The sequence below is a fragment of the Eretmochelys imbricata genome, chromosome 1 (assembly GCF_965152235.1).
Source record: "Eretmochelys imbricata isolate rEreImb1 chromosome 1, rEreImb1.hap1, whole genome shotgun sequence".
Lineage (NCBI taxonomy): Eukaryota > Metazoa > Chordata > Testudines > Cheloniidae > Eretmochelys > Eretmochelys imbricata.
In genome coordinates, this window is record NC_135572.1 from 265072434 (window position 1) to 265091740 (window position 19307).

Below are 19307 nucleotides of genomic sequence, written 5' to 3' on the forward strand. Positions count from 1 at the left end.
AGGGTAAAATTTTAGAAAACCCCTACATGGCTTAGGAGCTTAAGTCTTATTGAAAGTAAATGGGATGTGGGCTCCTAGGTGCTTAAATTCCTTTTGAAAATGGAACTTAGGCTCCTACATGATTTGGGTGCTTTTGAAAATTGTGCTCCAAGGTCACATGGGAAGTTTGTGACAGTGGGATTGAACCCGGATGTCGTGATTCCCAGGCCAGTGCCTTCAATACGAGATCATCCATCCTTCCTTCCAGAAAACAATTGCCTTGCCTTTGTTTATAGTCTTCGTAGAGAGGCCAAATACTGAGTCCAGGCTAATGTCTACATTACAATTTATGTCAGCAGAAATTATGTTGCACAGGGGTGTGTAAACCATCTCACTGACATAAGCGCCAGTGTGGACAGCAGTATGTCAGGAGGTGGTTTTATTATGCCAATGGGAGTGTTCTCTTCCATCAGCATAGAGCATCTTCACGAGACACGCTACTGCAGCACTGCTGCAGCACGGTATGTGTAGACATTAATCTAATCTAACCAATCTGAGTACCACATTCATCACTGTGGTATCTATGAATAAACCAAGAACACAGACCCAAAAGCAAATCTGACTTCAAAGGAGTTGCACCATCAAGGCTGAATTTGGCCCTGAATTACCACTTTCCCATGGTGCGGGATGGGGACTGGCTGTTGTGCAGTTCTCCGCAGGTCAGAAATGAGTTACGTTGGTAGGGATGTCAGGGTAGCGTGTGTGTGTAAACCTGCATTGCTGCTATCTATGTTGTACCTGTGCTCCAGATAAATAGAGGACTCTTTCTCCAGGACTGCTGGCCCAGCACTTTTCACTGGTGTTGGAGTTCAGTTTAATAAGGAAACTATAATTGATGGACACTGTCCTGTGTTGCACTTTTTCTGTGGCTTTGTCCATGCTACATTTGGATCAGCTGGGGGCCCTTTAGACCTTCATGGCACTTCCAAGGAGTCTTCAGGACTCAGCAGAAAAGGGTCGTGAAGCAACTGGCAATGGCTCTTCTACGCCACAACTCAACTAATCTCATATCTGCAGCAACTTTAGACCACATGACCTGGTTTCCTGGAATAAAGGTCCAGTTATCGTCAGATCTTACGCTGAGCACTTCCTGCAACAACACGTCACACATTCACACCCCAGAGCAGCTGCTGTCTCACTTCTAGCAGCTTACATGCTTGAAAACCATCAGCATTTTCAGAAGTGGGAAAACGTTTAGTTGGCCAAGTGATTCTCAGTGGCCTGCGGCAGTTTCGCTGCCAGCGATACTTCCTGAGTCTATCTGGAGGGGATCATAGTGACTAGGTTCTAAAATACAATTTACGTTACTTCTACCCTCCCTATTGCTGTCTGTGACTGAGGGCTAATTCCCCTGAAATGTCTTCCCCTTCCCCTGAAGCTGCTATCAATTACCCAGCTGTCTGTGACTGAAAACTATTCCTCCCGATGCCTCCTTTCTACTCTCTGAGCCCAGTGCTCAGCACATGAATGTCTGTGAATGAGGGTTCATCCCCCTGAAACTGCTATCTGATCCCTACATCTGCTGTCCAAAGGATCTAATTCAAAGCCCACTGAAGTCAATGGGAGTCTTGACATTCTTTTAATAGAGTCATAGAGTATAAGGTAGCCAGAAGGGAGCACAACTAGTCTGACCTCCTGTATAGCCCCAATACCAGCCACACCCTCACATTAAACCCAACAACTGAAATTAGACCAAAGGATTGCAGCCCACAGGAGACTAACTTTGGATCAGGCCCAACAGCTGAACTATCTCTGAGTGAAGGACAATCCCCTAAAATACCTCCTTCTGCTCCCTGAGCTTAATCTACCAAGGCCCAACAATCTTTGGCTAAAGGCAAATTCCCTTTCTACCCCCTGAACTCATTGTTTAGGCAGCAGACTATCTGACTGTAAGACCAAGAGCTAACCCCCCTCATGCCGTCTTCCTGATCCCTGAACTGTGATCAAGAACTAACTTCCATCCAACCAGTAGCATTTGTTAATATCCAAGTTCCCCTACCAAATGGCAAGGAAAAATGTACTATTTTGAAACTGCATTGATTTTTATTTTATTGACAAAAGGGCTGGTATTTGTTACTCATTTTAGCAGCAAGAATGATTAAAAAGCTTATGAAGAAATACGTAGGAACAGAGGAACCGCTATGGGATCATTGGCCATCTAAGCTAGCATTCAGCCTGGCAGTGCTTACTCTTTATGGTGCATCTTGAGAGCTTCCCATAGCACAGTAAATACACTGGGCAGCCTTGTCCTCACTCAGCTGGGAAGCAGTTGTTTCTTCTTTATCCCCAGTCTCTCTGAGATGGTGGGACAACAGGCATCCTGAGACATGTGCAGTGGTTTGGAGAAAGTGATACAGGAACGGGTTGGCTCCCTGCAACCTTCTCACTGCTAACCAGGCCAGGCTCCATTCTATTGCCATATCAGCAGCACTTTAATGACAAAATCAAACCCAATGGACACCCATTTATCTGACAAGCATAGCGTTCAATTTAATAACTCAGGAGAATGAAAACTGGGAGAATAATTTTGGTGCTGGAACATGAGTACCAGGACAAAGGGGGAAACTCAACTCTAGTGTGGAAATGGGGAACGGTGAATTAAATTTGGGTGAATCTTGGAAGGTTTACAGAAGCGTCCTAAAGATCTGGATAAGTTCCTCAAAAGTTTGGATGCTTACCCAAATTTATTTGGTTTGGAAATCTCATGTGAGAGAGATCAGGTCTTTTTAGCATGAGGTTGGTATTTCCCATGTCTAGACAGGTCTGGAAAGATGGCAAGAAAAAGATACAATAGATACAAAGGATGGTCACAGGAATGGATGGACGGATACCATGGAACCAACATCAGCAGTCTTCCCTCTATCCCCAACCTCCCTGGATATTTCAGCACTTCTGTCCCAAATCAGAAAATATGGAGGCACTACAAAATGCTATCCAAACTTTTTTTGACCCAAATGAATGGACTGAGTTTTGGTTTTAGGCAAAGGTGAGGATCTGTAGTCATTTATCTGGAGCTGATTTACCTGCCTTTACTGCTAATTGGAGAATGATTCCCTCCAAACAAAGGAAGGAATGGGGATTACCAATTAGATGATTTCTACTTACTACAGGATGTGGGATGGACTCTTCCGCAATTATCTTAACATAGTCGAATGACAGGGTTTTGGCTTGTAGGGCAAAGAGGCTTTTGATTTCATTGAAAGATTGCACCAAGAATGGGAAATGTTGTGCTCTATTTTATTGCTAGCATCTTGCTTGCTTCCCCCACACCTCATAAGATGGGGGAATTTTCCCCAGTATTTTTTGCCGATAGTAGGGATTGTTTTTTTTAATCACATCCCTTGCATGACTTGACTCATTTCTAGCTTTGAATTGTCTTTGAAGACCCAAGCCCAAACCCAGATATCTCGTTGGGACCAAGCTGATTAGAATATTCACTTCACACAGTCTGGAGTGGGAAGGATGCAGGAAATGAACTAAACCCCAGGCCAATCAGTAAGGACCATCCTTAACCCCTTCCATCACCCCCATCTTCAGCAGCCCCCAGCACTCACTAGCAGCTTACCAGCTTAAGTATTTCTACTCTCCTATAGATGCTTACATGCCCTGTAAATTGGTACTTGAGGAATGGAAAGTTTGGCTGCTCAGCCTCAGAGTTTGGTACTATCCTTAAGCTGAGTTGCAGAGCAATCCAATTTCTCTTTCTCCACTTGTCCTATGTACTTTAATAGTTGTAATGCCCCTTTCTGACTTACTCAATTTCATCTCTATCCATCTGTCTACCCATTCATCTATCTAGTTCTCCTTCCATGGTATCCATCCAGCCACAGTATCTACCAAGATGTTAGCATACCCATGGTGTTGTAAGTACCACGGAATCCATCCATGCACACATCTCTCTTCCTGAGCATTCTTTTTCTTAGGTTTTCATCCCTTCATATGTTCACCCATCCCCAATCCAAAGATGATCTATTAGGGCCTTTACTTTCCCTTCAGGTTGTAGGTTTGGATCACGCTTGTTCCATGTGCCACTAAAGGTCCCATTCCCTTGCAACAGTGAAAAGTACAAGGGTCTCTCTCCACGCTAGTAAAAAGATAGGTCCCACTGGGTTTGTTAAAACTAATGTCCAACTTCTTGTTCTCTCAGACAGTTTGTCTGTTTGTCCATCCCTCCCTCCAGAGAAGGCCTCAAGCTCAGAAGGTTCTCGAGGCAGATCTTAGACCGAATGATGGTTGTATTGGCTTTGGAGCTCACTCAAAGATAGGTAGGCCTCAGTGTTTGGGACCTGGCTGGAGAAAGCTGTCCGGTGGAGATCATCAGTTTGACTTTGCCTCAGAGGCATGGGCTGGGAAAACAAAGAGCTAGCATCTGCCATAGTAGTAGTGGAACTGATTTCAGGGCCTGCGTCCCCAGCCTCTTCTGTGGTTTGAATGGCATCGTTGTCATGCAACCCTGCGATATCTGAGAAGACCATGCCAGGCTTCTGTTGGGATTCAGAGAACTGTAAAACTGTGACGTTTCCATTCACCTTCTCATCCTGCTCCAATACCGATGCTGGGGATGAGCTCTCGGGTGACAGAAGAGCCTCAGGAAGTGCCCCAAGCCCATTGGTTGTGTTCTGTATCTCTCCCACAAAGGAACTGTTCTGGAAACCTTGGTTTGCTTCGATGCAATGAAGAAATCCGGAAGAGAACAGTGGCAGGTCATTCTCCAGCATGCAGAGATCTGGGGAAGGGAGTGCTCCGTAGGAATCACCATCTTCACTGCCACTGTTCTTCCGGGCGAAAGGCTCGTAGGTGAAATACACCTGGCAGGGCTCAATCTCATAGGAGTCAGGGAGGTGGAAAAAGAAGTAGCCTTGGTTGGTGAAGCAGCTAGTCAGTGAGTGCCCGCTGGTTTCTGGGGGGGCACCAGAGGTGAGAAAAGCCTTGGGAAGGAGAAGCTGGGACTCCTGTTTCTCCTTCTGAATTATCTCTAGCTCTGAGATCTCTGGGGAGATACTGCTCATGCTGAAGAGAGATGTGGAAAATGGAGAGGAGAGCCATTTCTGAAGCGGAAGGAAGGGAAACACAAAAGAGATATTATTATGTTCAAAGTGGCAGCAGTATAACACTCTCACAACAGAGACACAGAGGCCTAGGGTCTCTTTTCCTTCATGCCCATGATGAATACACTCCGGACATCTCCCATACAGAATATACGCCCTTATCATCACTCCTCTGGGATCTCCATAGGGAATAGGTCCCTGGGGATCCCTCGCCAGGCTCTGAGCCGTTTTAAAAGAAGGAACCAGCCTCAAGAGCTTTCCATGCGTGATCTCCATAAAAAAAGGGAGGAAGAAAAAGAAAGGGATCTAGAAATAGAGAAAGAGAGAGAGTAGCAGAGAAAAAGAGAGGAGTTGAAGGGAGAGAGAGGAAGAACATGACTAACAGCCAGAGGAGGGACTAGAGGAAATGAAGAAGAAGGCATAGAAGCAGGATGGGATGGTCTCCAAGAGCCTTGAGCTCTCCTATACTCCTGTGTGCTCTCTCAGCCCTTCCTGTCAGCAGAGCAGAGTGCTGAGGTTTGGTGGTTTGTACTTTCTTGGTTCTTTACTTAGAGATGCAGCAGCCAAGTGGCAGCTTAGAAAGGTCAAAAATAAAACTAAAGCAAATCCCCCAGCAGCAACCAGTGCTGGAGGGTCCAGTGATACACGCACACACTAGATCTGGGAGCCGAACATCCTTCCCATCCATCTGCAGCATGAGGGAGGCAGCCAGTCCTCTCCTTCTTTCCCTCCTCGTCCTTCTCTGACCCCCCTCCCATGAACAGCCCGCCTGCCCCTGGTCCCCATACCTGAACGTCGCCTCTGTGCACGGTGCTCAGCGGGGGAAAGAACTTGTCTGGGTCTGGAATGTAAATCTTCAGCACCTTCTTAAGCCTTCACCAGAGAGAGAGAGAGAGAGAGAGAGAGAGAGAAGTGAACGTGATATGTAGACCTACGGTCTTCCAGGGGCCTGACCCTCTGCTCACTGGCACCAGTGTAAATGAATAATATCTCCACTAAAGTCACTGGAGTTATGCTGGTATAAAAATGGTGTAAGTAAGGGAGAACCAAGCCCCAGGGCTCTTTATCCCCCATCCCGCACCCGTAGCCTGAGAAAATCTCTGCATTTGCCGATGGATGTATTAGGGACACAGAAATTGAGAGAGAAAATGGTATTGCAAAAGCTATTTCCCTCAGCCCTATCCCCAGAGCTGATAATGTCGCCATTCACCAACATCCTTGCCTGCCTCTCCCTGTTGCCCAGGCCTGTCCATTCCTTTCATTAGCTGCCAATCTGGGAGAGTCGCCATCTTTGGTCCAAGTTCCTGGTATGGTTTCCAAGGCCTGGTTGCCATGAGCTGATTGTGCCTCACTTGGTTGCCATCACAGCGATGCAGAGATTGCAGAAATTGCAGTGCCATCATGAAATGGCAGCATGAGATGGCAACACTACAATCTCCGTGTCCTGTCATCAGGATTCAGCATGGCAGTGTTGTATGGCGTTCACACTGCAGCACCACTTCATGACGCCTTACACCATCATGACATAACAAGCTACACTGGTATTGCCAGACCATACCAGAGCCAAGTCATCCAGTCTGCTTTTCCTGTCTCTCAAAGTGGCCAATACCGAATCCTTCAGATACTTAAAGGTCTCCTAATGCACCTTTACTGTGCAATAATCTATGGTGAGGGGAATTCCTCCTGACCCCCTTCAGCCTGTGCTCTGAAGCAGGAGGATTTGATAGTCCTTGCACATTTATACTAGCTTGCATCACTGCAGATGCTATTTTCATTCCTGCATGACTAATCCTTTTCTGCACAGCATTATCCTGCATCATTGAGTTCCACAGGTTAATTATACATTCCGGGAAGAGGATTAGCTGTGTTTATATGTGTTGTAAACAGAGTGCTCCCTTGCCCTTGCATTATGACACAGGGTAAACAGGAGAGGCCAGTTGGCCTTCTCTAGTCCCATAATCATTTTACACACTCCTAAAATCTCTCCTCCTCTGCAAATGAAATAGTCCCCCTCTGTAATCCATCTTTATAGGCAAGCACCTTCCCCCTCTGATATTTGGATTGCTTTTCCCTGTGCCTTTTTTTATTCTGCTGTGTCCCTTTCTGAAATGAGGTGACTAAAACTGAAACCATTTTCAATGTCCATGATGCTGTCAGGCTATTCTCTATATTATTGTACCGGGTGCCCTTGTGCGGCATGTTCAGCATTGATTCAGAACAATATCAGGACAGAAATGATGGACAGGAAGAGGTTTAAATCAGCATCCCACCAAAAAAAGGTAGAACTATCCTGACTGCAGGGGCCTGTCCCATGACCTATAATCAGAGGGTGAAATCCAAACCTTATGCAGTGGGCCTGCATGCAGTCCAAGCACTAGTCAAGTCCCACTGTAGCACTGTTTTGAGAGATTAAGGGGTGCATGGGCCTTGTTCTGGTTCTTCTACACAAAGGTGAATTTCAGCTAGACGGTCAGATTTCTAAAGGTATTTAGGCACCTAACTCCTATTGATTTCAATGTGAATTCCTTTAAAAATATGGCCCAAAGAGAGAGTGTCCTGTGGCTATTTTGAGCTTGGTGATGTTATGACATCTCGCTGTGTCACAGTGTCTCAGCATCATGGTGCAAACACTGAATTCCCTCACTGTCAGGGCGTCCCTTGGGACAATGCCAGTAGCAACCCAGAGAGGCAGAATGACTCAGCTCCAACTCAGACTAAGGAACTCTGGCCTCATCTGAGAGACAGAAAATGAGGACAGAAAGGCACTCTGGGCTTGGGACAGGGTCTGGAGGGGACCATTCATGTCCCTTTTACCTTTTCAATGGCTGTGAGATGATGATCAAGACAATGATGACAACAACGAAGATGGTGCAGATGGTCCCCACAAGGGCTGGCATCGTAAGCTGAAGGTCCCCCGGGGCTAGTTCTGCAAGAGGGGAGAGAGAGTTACTGGAAAGAGCCAGCCAGAACAGAGGAAATGGGAACCCCAGTCACTCCAGTTGGTTTTTTTTCACTTCTGAACAAAGAGGTTTGAGATCCAGGTCAGATAAGTGGGTGACTGGCCTTTATGATTAGGAACAGATCTGAGCCCCCCCAGCCTTGCCAATGCACCTCACAGCTCACCTGCAGCCTCTCTCTGCTATTCCTGTCCTGGACTGCCACACAACTGCAATGACCATGCACTTCATCCTTGACTTGCCACCCCCCTGCTATTCCCTCTTCAGCATAGCTCTACAAATGCACCTCAGCTCCGTCCTGCCCCACTCCTGTTACTCTTCATCTTCTGTCCCCTCTGCCAGGGTGCCTCATTTTGGACCTGCCGAGCCCCCTGGAATAGGGGAAAGGGTGCAGAGGAGAGAAGAGGGAAGGGAGCAGTGGGACACCTTTGGAGAAGCTTCTCCCTCATGTCCTTGAGATGTTAATAAGATCCCTTTGTTTCCTCCACCTCGGGGAACTTTGGCTCCCAGTTGCCACGACAGCTGGTTGTAGTTGAATCCTTTTCACTGACATCATATGCTATCAAAGTTTGATAGCCACAGCAACACACTGCCCCTTCTAAACATAGCTGCTCCGTTTATATCATTACCTGCCTCAGCAAGCTGCCTACTTCCTGTGAAGAAACTAAAACTAAAAGGAGCCAAGGACTCACCAGACACTCCTGCTGGAGATGGGATTTGCCAAGGCTGCAGGCTGCACAGGCTTCTGACTGGCCTGGACAGCTAGCCCTGCTCTGCACTGCCCACAGAGGAGTCCTGGGGTAACATTTTGCAGAAGCTGTTTAGATAGCTAACTCCCATTGATTTCAACAGGCGTTAGGCACCTCAGGACATTTAAACATCGGGCCCCACGGCACTTCAGAGCCTAGGTCCCACTGATTTTCAGTGAGCCTTAAGCACTGAAGGGCCCAAGTCACTTTTGAAAATGGGACTTAGGCTCCTAAGTTACAGGGGCTCTCTGGAAAGTGTTCCCCAGGCCTCTTGCTCCCCTGGTCAGGGAGTTGCTCTGCTGCACTTAGTGAGGGGAGGCCCCCACTGGAGTCTGTGACTGGAATCATGGCCCACTCCCATTGACTTTAATGGGGCCAGGCTTTCACTCTGGGGCTCTTGTGCTTTGGACCAGCAGGCCCCGCTCACCTGACCTGGGTCTAGGATTACAGGAAAGGCTCCTCTCAAGCTATTCCCCGTCTTTCTATTGTACTTTGATTTGTGCATCCCTCCACTCCCCTACTTTTCCTGCTCCCACATAACTCCAGCCCTTGTTGTCCCCTGTGCCTCTCTCCCAGGGCCAGATTTAGAGGAAGGCGACCCAGGGGCGCCGGGCTTGGGGTGCTGTTTTTGTTGTTAGCGACAAAAGGGAAAATAGAATGTTTGAAGTAAAATGTTTCAGGTATTCCATATGTGGATTCATTTTTGACTGACCCCGTACAATGTTCTGGACCTTTGTAGAATCTCATGGAACATTCCAGACTTTCTGAGAACTACATTTTCCTTGAACATCCTAGAATGTTGTCAGCCGTGCCCTCGTGGGTATATACGGGATGGGGCATTGCCAGTCAGTCAGTGAGATATAAGAACGAAGGGAAGTGATGTGAGATCCCAGCTGCGATACTGTGAACCTTGTTTTATTGTGTAATTGTGAAAGTCTACTTTTGTTTTAAGACTTGAAGAGAGTAAGTAGCGACTAATAAAGGACATATTTAATGAAACATCAGAGATATCTATCAAACCCCTACCTGTAGGGGTTATAATATAAAAGAATATATTGTTACTTCTTTTGAACTAAAGGACTAGCGTTAATAGTCTAAGGCTGTCACCACTGTAACACTAGTTAATACTGCCCCATCCAATGTTGGTGCACTGTTCAATTTCTTGACGTTAGTACACTTCAGTTATTCTTAAAATTAAAAAGTTTCTATAAGCTCAGAGGAAACAAATTTTTTTATTTGCTTATATATAGCATGAATAAATACAGATTTATAGATCCTAGCTTGCAAATTTATCATTTTATATGCCAGCGACAAATCATGCAGGCAAACCATGCATCAAAGTCATGATATGCCCTACACATTCAATAAAAAATAAGGTACTCAAAAGTTTAACAAAGGGGGGAGGGTGCACCAAAGACGCCCCTCACCTGGGGCACCATTTGGACTAGGGTTGTCCCTGCTCTCTCATCACCTATCTCCAAGCCCTGGCCTACCCACTCCTCTGAGTCTCATTACCTGAATATCCGCTATGATTAGTCCTCCATGCAAGCGTCTTGCTCCAGTTGCTCCACACGCCATATGTGTTTGGCTTCACGCGAACTGAAGCCTCATACTCTGAGTCTGGCAAAAGGTTCTCAAGCCTCACCCATTCCTGGTCCTGCTTGATAGAGAGGAGCATGGCAGGCTGGAATGGAGTAAAAGTTACAGAGTGATTGCTATGTTCTCCCATCCACAGTCTACACCGTCACACCTCTCCGCTGTCCAATCAGAACAGAATTGGCTCGGGGCCTCTCCCAGCCAGCATATCCTATATCCAAAGCTGTACCAGGAGGGCACCCCTTGCCCACATCAAAGCCCCTCTGCTCCACAGTGGGAGGAGACCCGTTCTACCTTTTCCATCGCCGCAGTCTTGTCTGTCCCATACTGGGAGGACACCATTCTGATGCCTCTCATCCCAGCACTGGGCAGACTGGAACTTCCCTTTGCTTCCCTGCCGTCACCATACGCTGGCAGATAAAGCTGAAGTAGGAGTCACTGCCCCCTTTGGCCTCTCCTCTGAGGCAAGGGCATTGCAGCCATCTGGGGAAGGGTCTAGAGCACAAGCGGGAATAGCAGGTTCTTTGCAGTAAGGCGGCTCTGTCCTCCTCCACTAGTTACAGGCCTGAGGCCCATCAGCAGGAGAAGCTAGTCTGGGATCCTGCACTCACCTCCCAGGGCTTTGCGCGATCTCTGCACAACACTTCAAATTCCCGTTTCTTTTTTAAGTAGTGAGACGAAATAGGAATTCTCCAAGTTAAATTGTAGCTGGAGTCACTGGTGTTTACCACTTGGAGGTTGTCAGGTGGCCTCAGCTGTACTGGGGAGAGAAGAGTGAGAGAGGCATTGGGACACACACCATGGGAAACAAAAGCAAACGCTACGATAGCGTTTTGCGCTCTCTCTCTCTCTCTGTTATGTGGCTTCATTGGCAGACACCCCTCTCCGGGGATGATCTCTGGGCCGTTCCACTGGGTGTGCGCTTCTGTGAACCCACCCCAATCATTTGTCCCAAACTATTCATTTTGTGAAGATTGTCTCTTTTCCTGTTCCCCAGGGCGCTCTGCTTCTGCCCCCATTGAAATAGATGGCAAAAGTCCCGATGACTTTAGTGGAACAGGATCAGAGTCAAGCAATCTGTAGTCTTGCTAGGATTTTTTCCCCCACTAACTACAGAGGGCCAGTTGCTCAGCTGGGGTAAATGGGCACTGCCCCATTGCAGTCAGTAGTGCTGCATAGATTGACACCAGCAAAGGATCTAGCTCAACTTTTGCCACCAAAGGGCACAGCTTTAACAGATGAAGCTCTTATCCCCAGATCAATGCACCCAGGCGGGGGGCAGAGGGTGGTTGGTACCAAGCAGTATGTCAGAGCCTGTGCCCAGGGGAGCGGCAGTGCAATGCTGGAAGCAACAGGAGGAGGCATGGCGAATCTGTGGCAGGTAGTGTGACTAGACAGCAAATGTGAAAAATCGGGACAAGGGGTGGGGGGTAATAGGAGCCTATATAAGAAAAAGACCCCAAAACTGGGACTGTCCCTATAAAATTGGGACATCTGGTCACCTAGTGGCATGGCGTGACCGAGTGAGCATACAGTGGCAGTGGGGCAGGGAGACGAGGCAAGCCTGAGATCAGGCATGGGGTAAACAGAAGGATGCCTGGGGCGGACAAGGTGGCACAGGGGACAGATCTAACCACAGATGGAAGCCTTGGAGGATCAAACACTGATTAACACTCACTGTTGTCCCATGGTTTGAATTCCTGCTGTTGCATCACAGTTGTCCAGTTTTCCCCAACTTGGCAGGACACAGTCAGGCTAAGTGAGTCTGCAATGGTGAAGACCTGCCACTGCAGGAAAATTTGCTATTCGCATTACTAGTCCCCCACTATGTATTGTTCACATTTCTAAGGCCTCTATCGTCACAGGGATGTTAATGCATGACCATCATGCCTCCCATCCTAAGGCTCTCAAAGTGCTTTTCACATCTTAATAAGCAGGGCAGTGTTAGATTAGCCCCACTGGGGAAACTGAGGGACAGAGATTAGATGAGTTAAATATTCAAGAAGTGTTATCTCTTTTTCCACAAGGGGTGGAGTGTAAAGCAGATTAAAGCTGGGTAGGGGTGGCAGGGGCTTCTCCTTAAGTACCATCGGTCCTGCAGGATGCGATAATCAGGTTGTGTCACAGCTTCTCTGCCTTTATGCCACAACAACGCAGCCTCAGAGAGCATCACCCTGTGAGTACACACGGTCAGCACCTGGGGAGGCTGTGCTGGCATGCCTGCCATAACTCTGTGGGCACCATAACAGACCTGTGACCTCAGGCTGCAAGGCTCTGGACTGACCCATGGAAACAGGCACTGGGGCCTGCGTAGTTCTTGATGGGCTGTGACTGGCGACGCAAGGAAGGGAGCTAAATACAACTATAATAACAGTGTGACACCTCCTGGAGTTTGTAGCAGATTGGCTGGGACGGTGACTGGATACTGACCTCTGTCAGGGGCCAGAGTATTAACCTCTTGGAACCCTGCCCCAAGTCAGGGAATAAAGTTTTCTCTCATAGCACCACTTCTGTGTGTCACACTGTTATTACAGTGGTAACCCATATACCAATCACCCCCAGCCCCTTTTATTAGCCAGTACATTTCAGTTGGCTTACCTCAACAATGTCTTCACTGAAGGCTAGTTCACATCTCCTGGGTGCCATGCTAGGAAATTCACAACTCTTCAGATCCCTGTCAGAGAGAAGACCAGAATACTGCTGAGCTGGAGGGGCTTGTATGCATGTAATTATTTATTTAGATTGGAAATCACAGGCACCCATCCAAGGCATTAGGCACCCAGACATCCTTGCTACTCCAATACAACGGAATCCCAGCAGCATTAAACTAATGGTAACAGGAACTCAGCCAGCCACCTATAGAGACCCTTCAGTGATGTGAGGAGCACGCCCTCAGCCTCCCTCTAAAACCCATCTCAAACAGATGTCTTTGACAGCGTGCCCAGAAAGTCATCAGATTCAAAGTATTATGGACCAGGGAGGGGGGAAGTTCCAGAGTCCTGGTGCTCTCACAGGCAAAACCCTGCCAGCCACCCACTCTGTTTTATGCCCAGCACCGCTGTGGCAGCTGCTGCAAGAGGAACTGTCTCCTGCATCCCTCCCCAGTGCTGCTGGGAGCACTGAGAAGGTGAACCACATTTTCCCTCCTACACACCCTGCAAGGCACTACTGCAAGAGGAGGGGAGGAGATGGAGTCAAACTGCTGCTCTACTCAGTGGGAGTCCTCTAGCCACTGCCACCTGCCTCTCTCCCACCGGTGCTGACCTGCCCAGTTCCTCACCCAGCTCAGAGTTCAAAGACCTAGTACTGGGCGGGCGCCTGGAGCCCATTTGCTCTGACTCACTGTCCCCATGCAAGGGAAACTTGCTCTGCTTTCCACCCCACACATCAGCCCTGGCGAGCCCACTACCACAGTGGACACACCCATGCAGTCTCAGGAAAGCCAACAGCCGTCTGTGGAGACCCACCAACCACAAGAACCAAAGCAGACCTGTTCCTCAAATGAGCACCCACCTAACCACCAAAGGGGGTCTGGCTCCTCACCTGACCAACAACCCCATAGCTATAGACCACCGAGCCAAGATGATAATTAGAGCCTGACATTCACTGGCTTTGCTAAATAATTTCAGCCACGTACCTCTTATCAGTGTGAAACAAAGCGTCAAGTTGGCACAGTGCTTCTGTGTCATTCCTGTCTGGAGCCCAGGTGCAAAAGAGAGTCGCCCGCGAGTCATAAAAACAAGTTAGATTTGAGGGTGCTATGAATGGAGAAAAGATGGCATTACATCAATCCTGTCATGACAAAGGCATTAAGCATTAATGATCATTTCATCCAGTTCCATGCAGTGCCCAATTCATAGGCTGGCTAGTGCCCTGAAGAAACATCCAAGAAACACCTCCAAACAAGAATGGAAGAAACCTATGGCCCTTCTGACTTCTTCAATGCCCCAAAATGAAGAACCCCCAATAGGAACATGTATATTGCGTCGCTTTTGCGCTGCTTTGCCTTAGTGCTTCCTGCCCTGTTGCAAGACATGGACAAACCTTCAAATTTCAGTGATCTTCCCATATCACATAAGGATAAATAGTGTCCCCACCCGCACACCTCCCTAATTCTCCTGCTGGGACATAGGAGGACATTTTCTTACCCTGAGTGATTTTTGATGCCAGTGAAACATCTAGAAGGATGGACAGCCAGAGGCAAAGCAGAAGGGGAGGAGAAGGCTTCATCTCTGCTGTACACAGGAAGGGCTCGCACTGGAAGAGAGAAGAAGACACACACCCCAGCACAGGTGAGGATGACAAAGTTCCACACTTCTCTGTGGAGGTGGTCCCTGCAGTAATCTTCTCCCTTGGTGCTATTACCAGGAGTCTGAGGCACTTCCAAGGTCTGCCCCCAACTGAAGCTCTGCATACACCCCAAGCTGCCCATGCCTGATGCCCAGATTAAATCCCACTCAACAGATTGCACCTATCTCCATAATCTGACCTGTCTCCTTCCTTGTGTGCTTTGCTCCGCAGTGAAACACTTTGCAATGCTAGCATTTAAACTGATAACGAAGTCAATGCCTTCTTGAAATGAATATGAGAGCACACCACTCAGAGCTGTTGTTTCACGGAGGCTGCTGACTCAGGCAGACAGTACTGCCGGAGTTGCACCCAGTTTACATTATGAAGGGGTTTCTTTTCAACCCTAAGAACTAGCGACTTCAGGGAGTGGTTGTAGTTAATTAGCTGTGGGGTCAGGGGCCTTCTGGGTGGTCGGAAGTGTTAGTGGAGGGGCTAGGGATTAGTGGACGGAGTCTGAAGAACCTGACTGGGACAGGGAAAATTAGGATCATAGAAAGGATTTCATGTTCGGTAAATCTAGGTTTCAACATACTGACACACCCCGGGTCTCCATGTTTGGACAGTCCTGAGCTACACCCCACACATAGCTCCAAGGATGGGCCCCACCCAGCGCAGCCTCGGAAGGAGCATTCGCTCTCCATATCCGTACCGTCCCAGGCTTCACCCACACTCATGCAGCTCCTCCAATGGCACCCCATTTTGCCCAGGGTGGTGGCAGGGGGAATAGCCCTCTATGTGCTCAAAAGGGGAGCCCTGGGTTGGTTGTACAAAACGAGGCGGTGTCTTGAGCAAACCCAGGACCCTTGTGGGAGGGGGCAGGACCTGTGATGGCTTGCCAGAGGGCTGCCATAGGGCACGGTCAGATTCCAGTTCTGATAAAAGATTTCAGTTCAGAGAAAGAGAGCAAACAAACAACAACCATCCTGTTCTTGGGAAATGTGGGGCATGATGAGAGGAGGGATGTGGAAACAGAGAGAGAGAGAGACAGAGATAAATAAACGATCAGACCTGGCCAATAGCTAGAAAAATGTGTCAGACTGAAACTCCTTCCAAGAAGCTTCTCAGTTCAGCCACCCCCGTGTGGGAGCCGCTTGACATCGCCCCATTACCTTCCTATGCGATGGCCTCCTTAGCTGTGCAGTCGTGCCAGAGATGGCCCTCGGGGACTGGACCAGTCCGTCCAGTGGAGCTCAGGCGCCAGCCTTCAAATGGCAAGAGGTGGGGTGGGGCAAGGGTGGCTTCCAGTTCAGCACATGGCACTGCTAGTGGGAATGGACAGGGGCCGGAGCCGGGCAGTTCTGCAAGCACAAAGGGCTTGCCAGCTATCTGTCGTTTCTTCACCTTGAGCACAGGAAGCTGCATCTAGCTTGCCCCGTCAAAGCGAGACTAAGCTCCGGAGTCCCGAAATGGCTAGCGAGGCCGAGAATAAAAAGCCCCAAACCACGTCCACTTCCTGACGGTAAAGGTGATGAGAGGGGGTGGAAAGGAATCAGGTATGAGGCTGCAGCACTAGGCTGAATTGGAGACTGGTCTGTGCGCAGTGCTACGCAAAGATATATCTCTGGGTGCGTGCCCCCTGCACACAAACACGCCCACAGTGACACGTGGACATGCTGATATTGGTTTAAGACTAGTTACACTGGGTTTGCTTGCCCCTACACATACCCAATACCAAACCCGATATAAGCCAGGTGTAAACTGATTTAAAAGCAACCCCACATGCACACGTTGCACCAACTTCACTAAATCAGTTTGAAATCATGCCTGTAGTTCAGCCTGTGCAACTTTGTGTGTCTAGAGGGCCTCAGAAACAACCTCCCCACTCACACACACAATTGCACCACACGCAAATACACCCTTCCCGCACACACAACTCCTCTGCCCACACGCCACTCACACAAACAAACAGACCCCTTGCCCCACAGAAATAATGATGGTTGGCTCTGTGCGTCTACACTGGCTGCTACCTGAGGGGCTCAGTTAATTAATCCACACAACACAACCATGAGGCAAGGATAAGACCCATTTTACAGATGGCCCGGAGAGGTTATGAAGCAACTTGCTCACTCAACAGGTAAGCAGTAGTGCCAGGAATAGAACCCCAGGAGTCCTGGCTCCTTCTCCTCTGTAGTGACCAGGGCAGAAGGCTCCTTTCATGCTACAGCCCCCACAGAGATGGCTCCTTAAGATGCACTCATGCACATTTTCACAACACCCAGATATTGCCTCCACCCCACACTACACACCCAGATAGACACAAATGCAACCCGATTCTCAAACTCCCCACACTTCACAACAAACACCGGCACACACACATCCCCCGACGCCCACTCCTCCCCCCCGTCCCTCATACACACAAATAGCATTCTGTGAAGTACAGCAGATCACATTTCCTGTCTGGTTAGGGCTGCACAAACATGGCCCATGGTGTTGGAGCCTAGCTGCGGCACGTCTGCAGTGATCACTGAGCTGAACACTCCCTGCGTCCAGGCCTCAGCACCTCTGAGGTGTGAGCACAGGTCCAGCAGAAGGTTTTGCTGAGCGTCTGGGAGATGAACCCTAAGTCACAGAGAGCTCCAGGATGGGCAATTTCAGAGAGCAGAATGCAGGGATGTTGTGGGACTGGCCCTCTGCGACGGCCAACCTGGACAAGTGGGTTCAGGGAGTGCTGGGGAGAGGGTTAGCTCTTTGTCACGGACAGGCCAGCACAGAAAGTGGGCGTGAGAGAGGTTAGATCTCAAATGCAGAGAATCCAGGAGTAAGACAGTGGTTTTGAGGGAATGGGAACGGTTATTTTTACAGAGATTGCAGTTGAGGGCTGTGTGGGGTGTAACTCCCCACATGAATCCTGAGAGGGTAAATTAAGCCCAGCAGGAACAGGAGGGGCTTGTATAAAGCCAGCTGCTGGAAAAGGCTGCAGCCACTCCCCAGGAGAAGGGAGGAGTGTTTGGAGGCTGCAGAGCCATGTAGCCTGCAGTAGCTCCCTGGGAGCAGGGAGTGGTGAAGCTGGCTGACCCAGCGAAGGAAGGTTAGGAAAGGGATCAGGGAAAGGCAGTAAGGTCTAAGAGGGAACAGATCTTAGCTGCTGGCTAGAGAGTCCCTAAGCCGGAACCCGGAGTAGAGGATGGGCCCAGTTTCCCCGACCAGACACTGAGGGAGTGGCATATTGGGGCAGTGAAAGGAGACTGCTCGGGAGAAGGGACTTTGATACCCCGGAAGTGGAAAACATGTAAAATGACCTGGCCGGAGGGCTAAGTTATGAAGGAGAAGCAGCAGCTCGTGGAGCGAGAGAGGGGCCGCAAACCCAAAGAGAAAGGCGGAGGATGGGAAGGGGCATCAACGTTGCGAGCTATTCCCAGAGTGACCAGGAGGAGGCACCATCCTAGCAGGGCGTGGAGCACCCTGTCACAGGGGCTCGAGGGCACCATTTCACACAAAGCATTACAGTCCAGACACCAAGGAGGCATCAAGCTCCTGGTCAAAATGCTGCAGTAGAGAACACAACACATCAGCCTCCAATAGAGACAATCTGCTGTGAATGCCATGGGTCACAGCGCCCTGCTCCATATAATCTGGCAGTGCAAAGGGGCCATAACAGGACATAAACTTGGTATTCCTGAGCCAGGGAAATCTCTGCATGGCATAGGCAGACAAAGAATCTGGCCAGCTACACCCTAGTGGAGAGGGTGTAGCCAAGGAGTGGGTGTGCGGGCTAAGTGCTACCACGTTCCAGCAAGCCCTAGCTCAAGGGTGGCCAACCTGTGGCTCTGGAGCCCCGTGCGGCTCTTCAGCAGTTAATATGCGGCTCCTTGTAGAGGCACCGAATCCAGGGCTGGAGCTACAAGTGCCAACTTTCCAATGTGCTGGGGGGTGCTCCCTGCTCAACCCCTGGCTCTGCCACAGGCCCTGCCCCCACTTCCCCCCTTCCCTCCCCGTCCCCTGAGCCTGGCGTGCCCTCTCTCCTCTCCCTTCCCCCCAGAGCCTCCTGCATGCCATGAAACAGCTGATTGGGAGCTGCGGGGAGGAAGGGGGAGGTGCTGATCAGCGGGGCTGCCGGTGGGCGGGAGGCGCTGGGAGCTGGGGTAGGGGGGAACTGATGCGGGGCTGTTGACGTATTACTGTGGCTCTTTGGCAATGTACATTGGTAAATTCTGGCTTCTTCTCAGGCTCAGGTTGGCCACCCCGATGCAGCTGGTGTAATGGCCACTTGGGGACTGTAACCAGCCAGAGTAAATTAGACTAGCCTACTCTAGGGGCTGAATTGCCCTGGAAATTGAGAAAGGACAAAGCTAGGGTGGAGAGCCCTTAATCATAATCAAATACTTTCAATATTTATGGTGCAGATGCCGAAACTCTTTCCCCACTTGGAGGGCTTTTGTTTGCACCGATCGTAGTGAAATGGCCAGCATACCTGTGCTGCCCTGGTGAGGGTTGCCAACCCTTCACGGTTGTCTGGGAGTCTCCAGGAATTACAGATTAATCTTTCATTTAAAATCACATCATGTGATGAAACTTCCAGGAATAGATCCAACCAAAATTGGCAACCCTAGCCCTGGAGTAAAGCAGTG

General features: G+C 49.2%; 1 protein-coding gene across 1 annotated transcript; it reads right to left on the bottom strand.

Annotated features, from left to right (window-relative positions):
• Positions 1–2110: 2110 nt before the first annotated feature.
• Positions 2111–16199, bottom strand: IL2RB (interleukin 2 receptor subunit beta). Its single transcript, XM_077807565.1, has 10 exons — positions 15849–16199; positions 14538–14646; positions 14027–14147; positions 12988–13063; positions 12068–12176; positions 11001–11149; positions 10309–10477; positions 7902–8013; positions 5876–5960; positions 2111–5087 (listed from the first exon to the last, which is right to left on the bottom strand). Exons 2-10 carry the CDS (start codon positions 14617–14619, stop codon positions 4257–4259), a joined length of 1734 nt encoding a protein of 577 aa, XP_077663691.1. The 5' UTR covers positions 14620–14646; positions 15849–16199; the 3' UTR covers positions 2111–4256.
• Positions 16200–19307: the final 3108 nt, after the last annotated feature.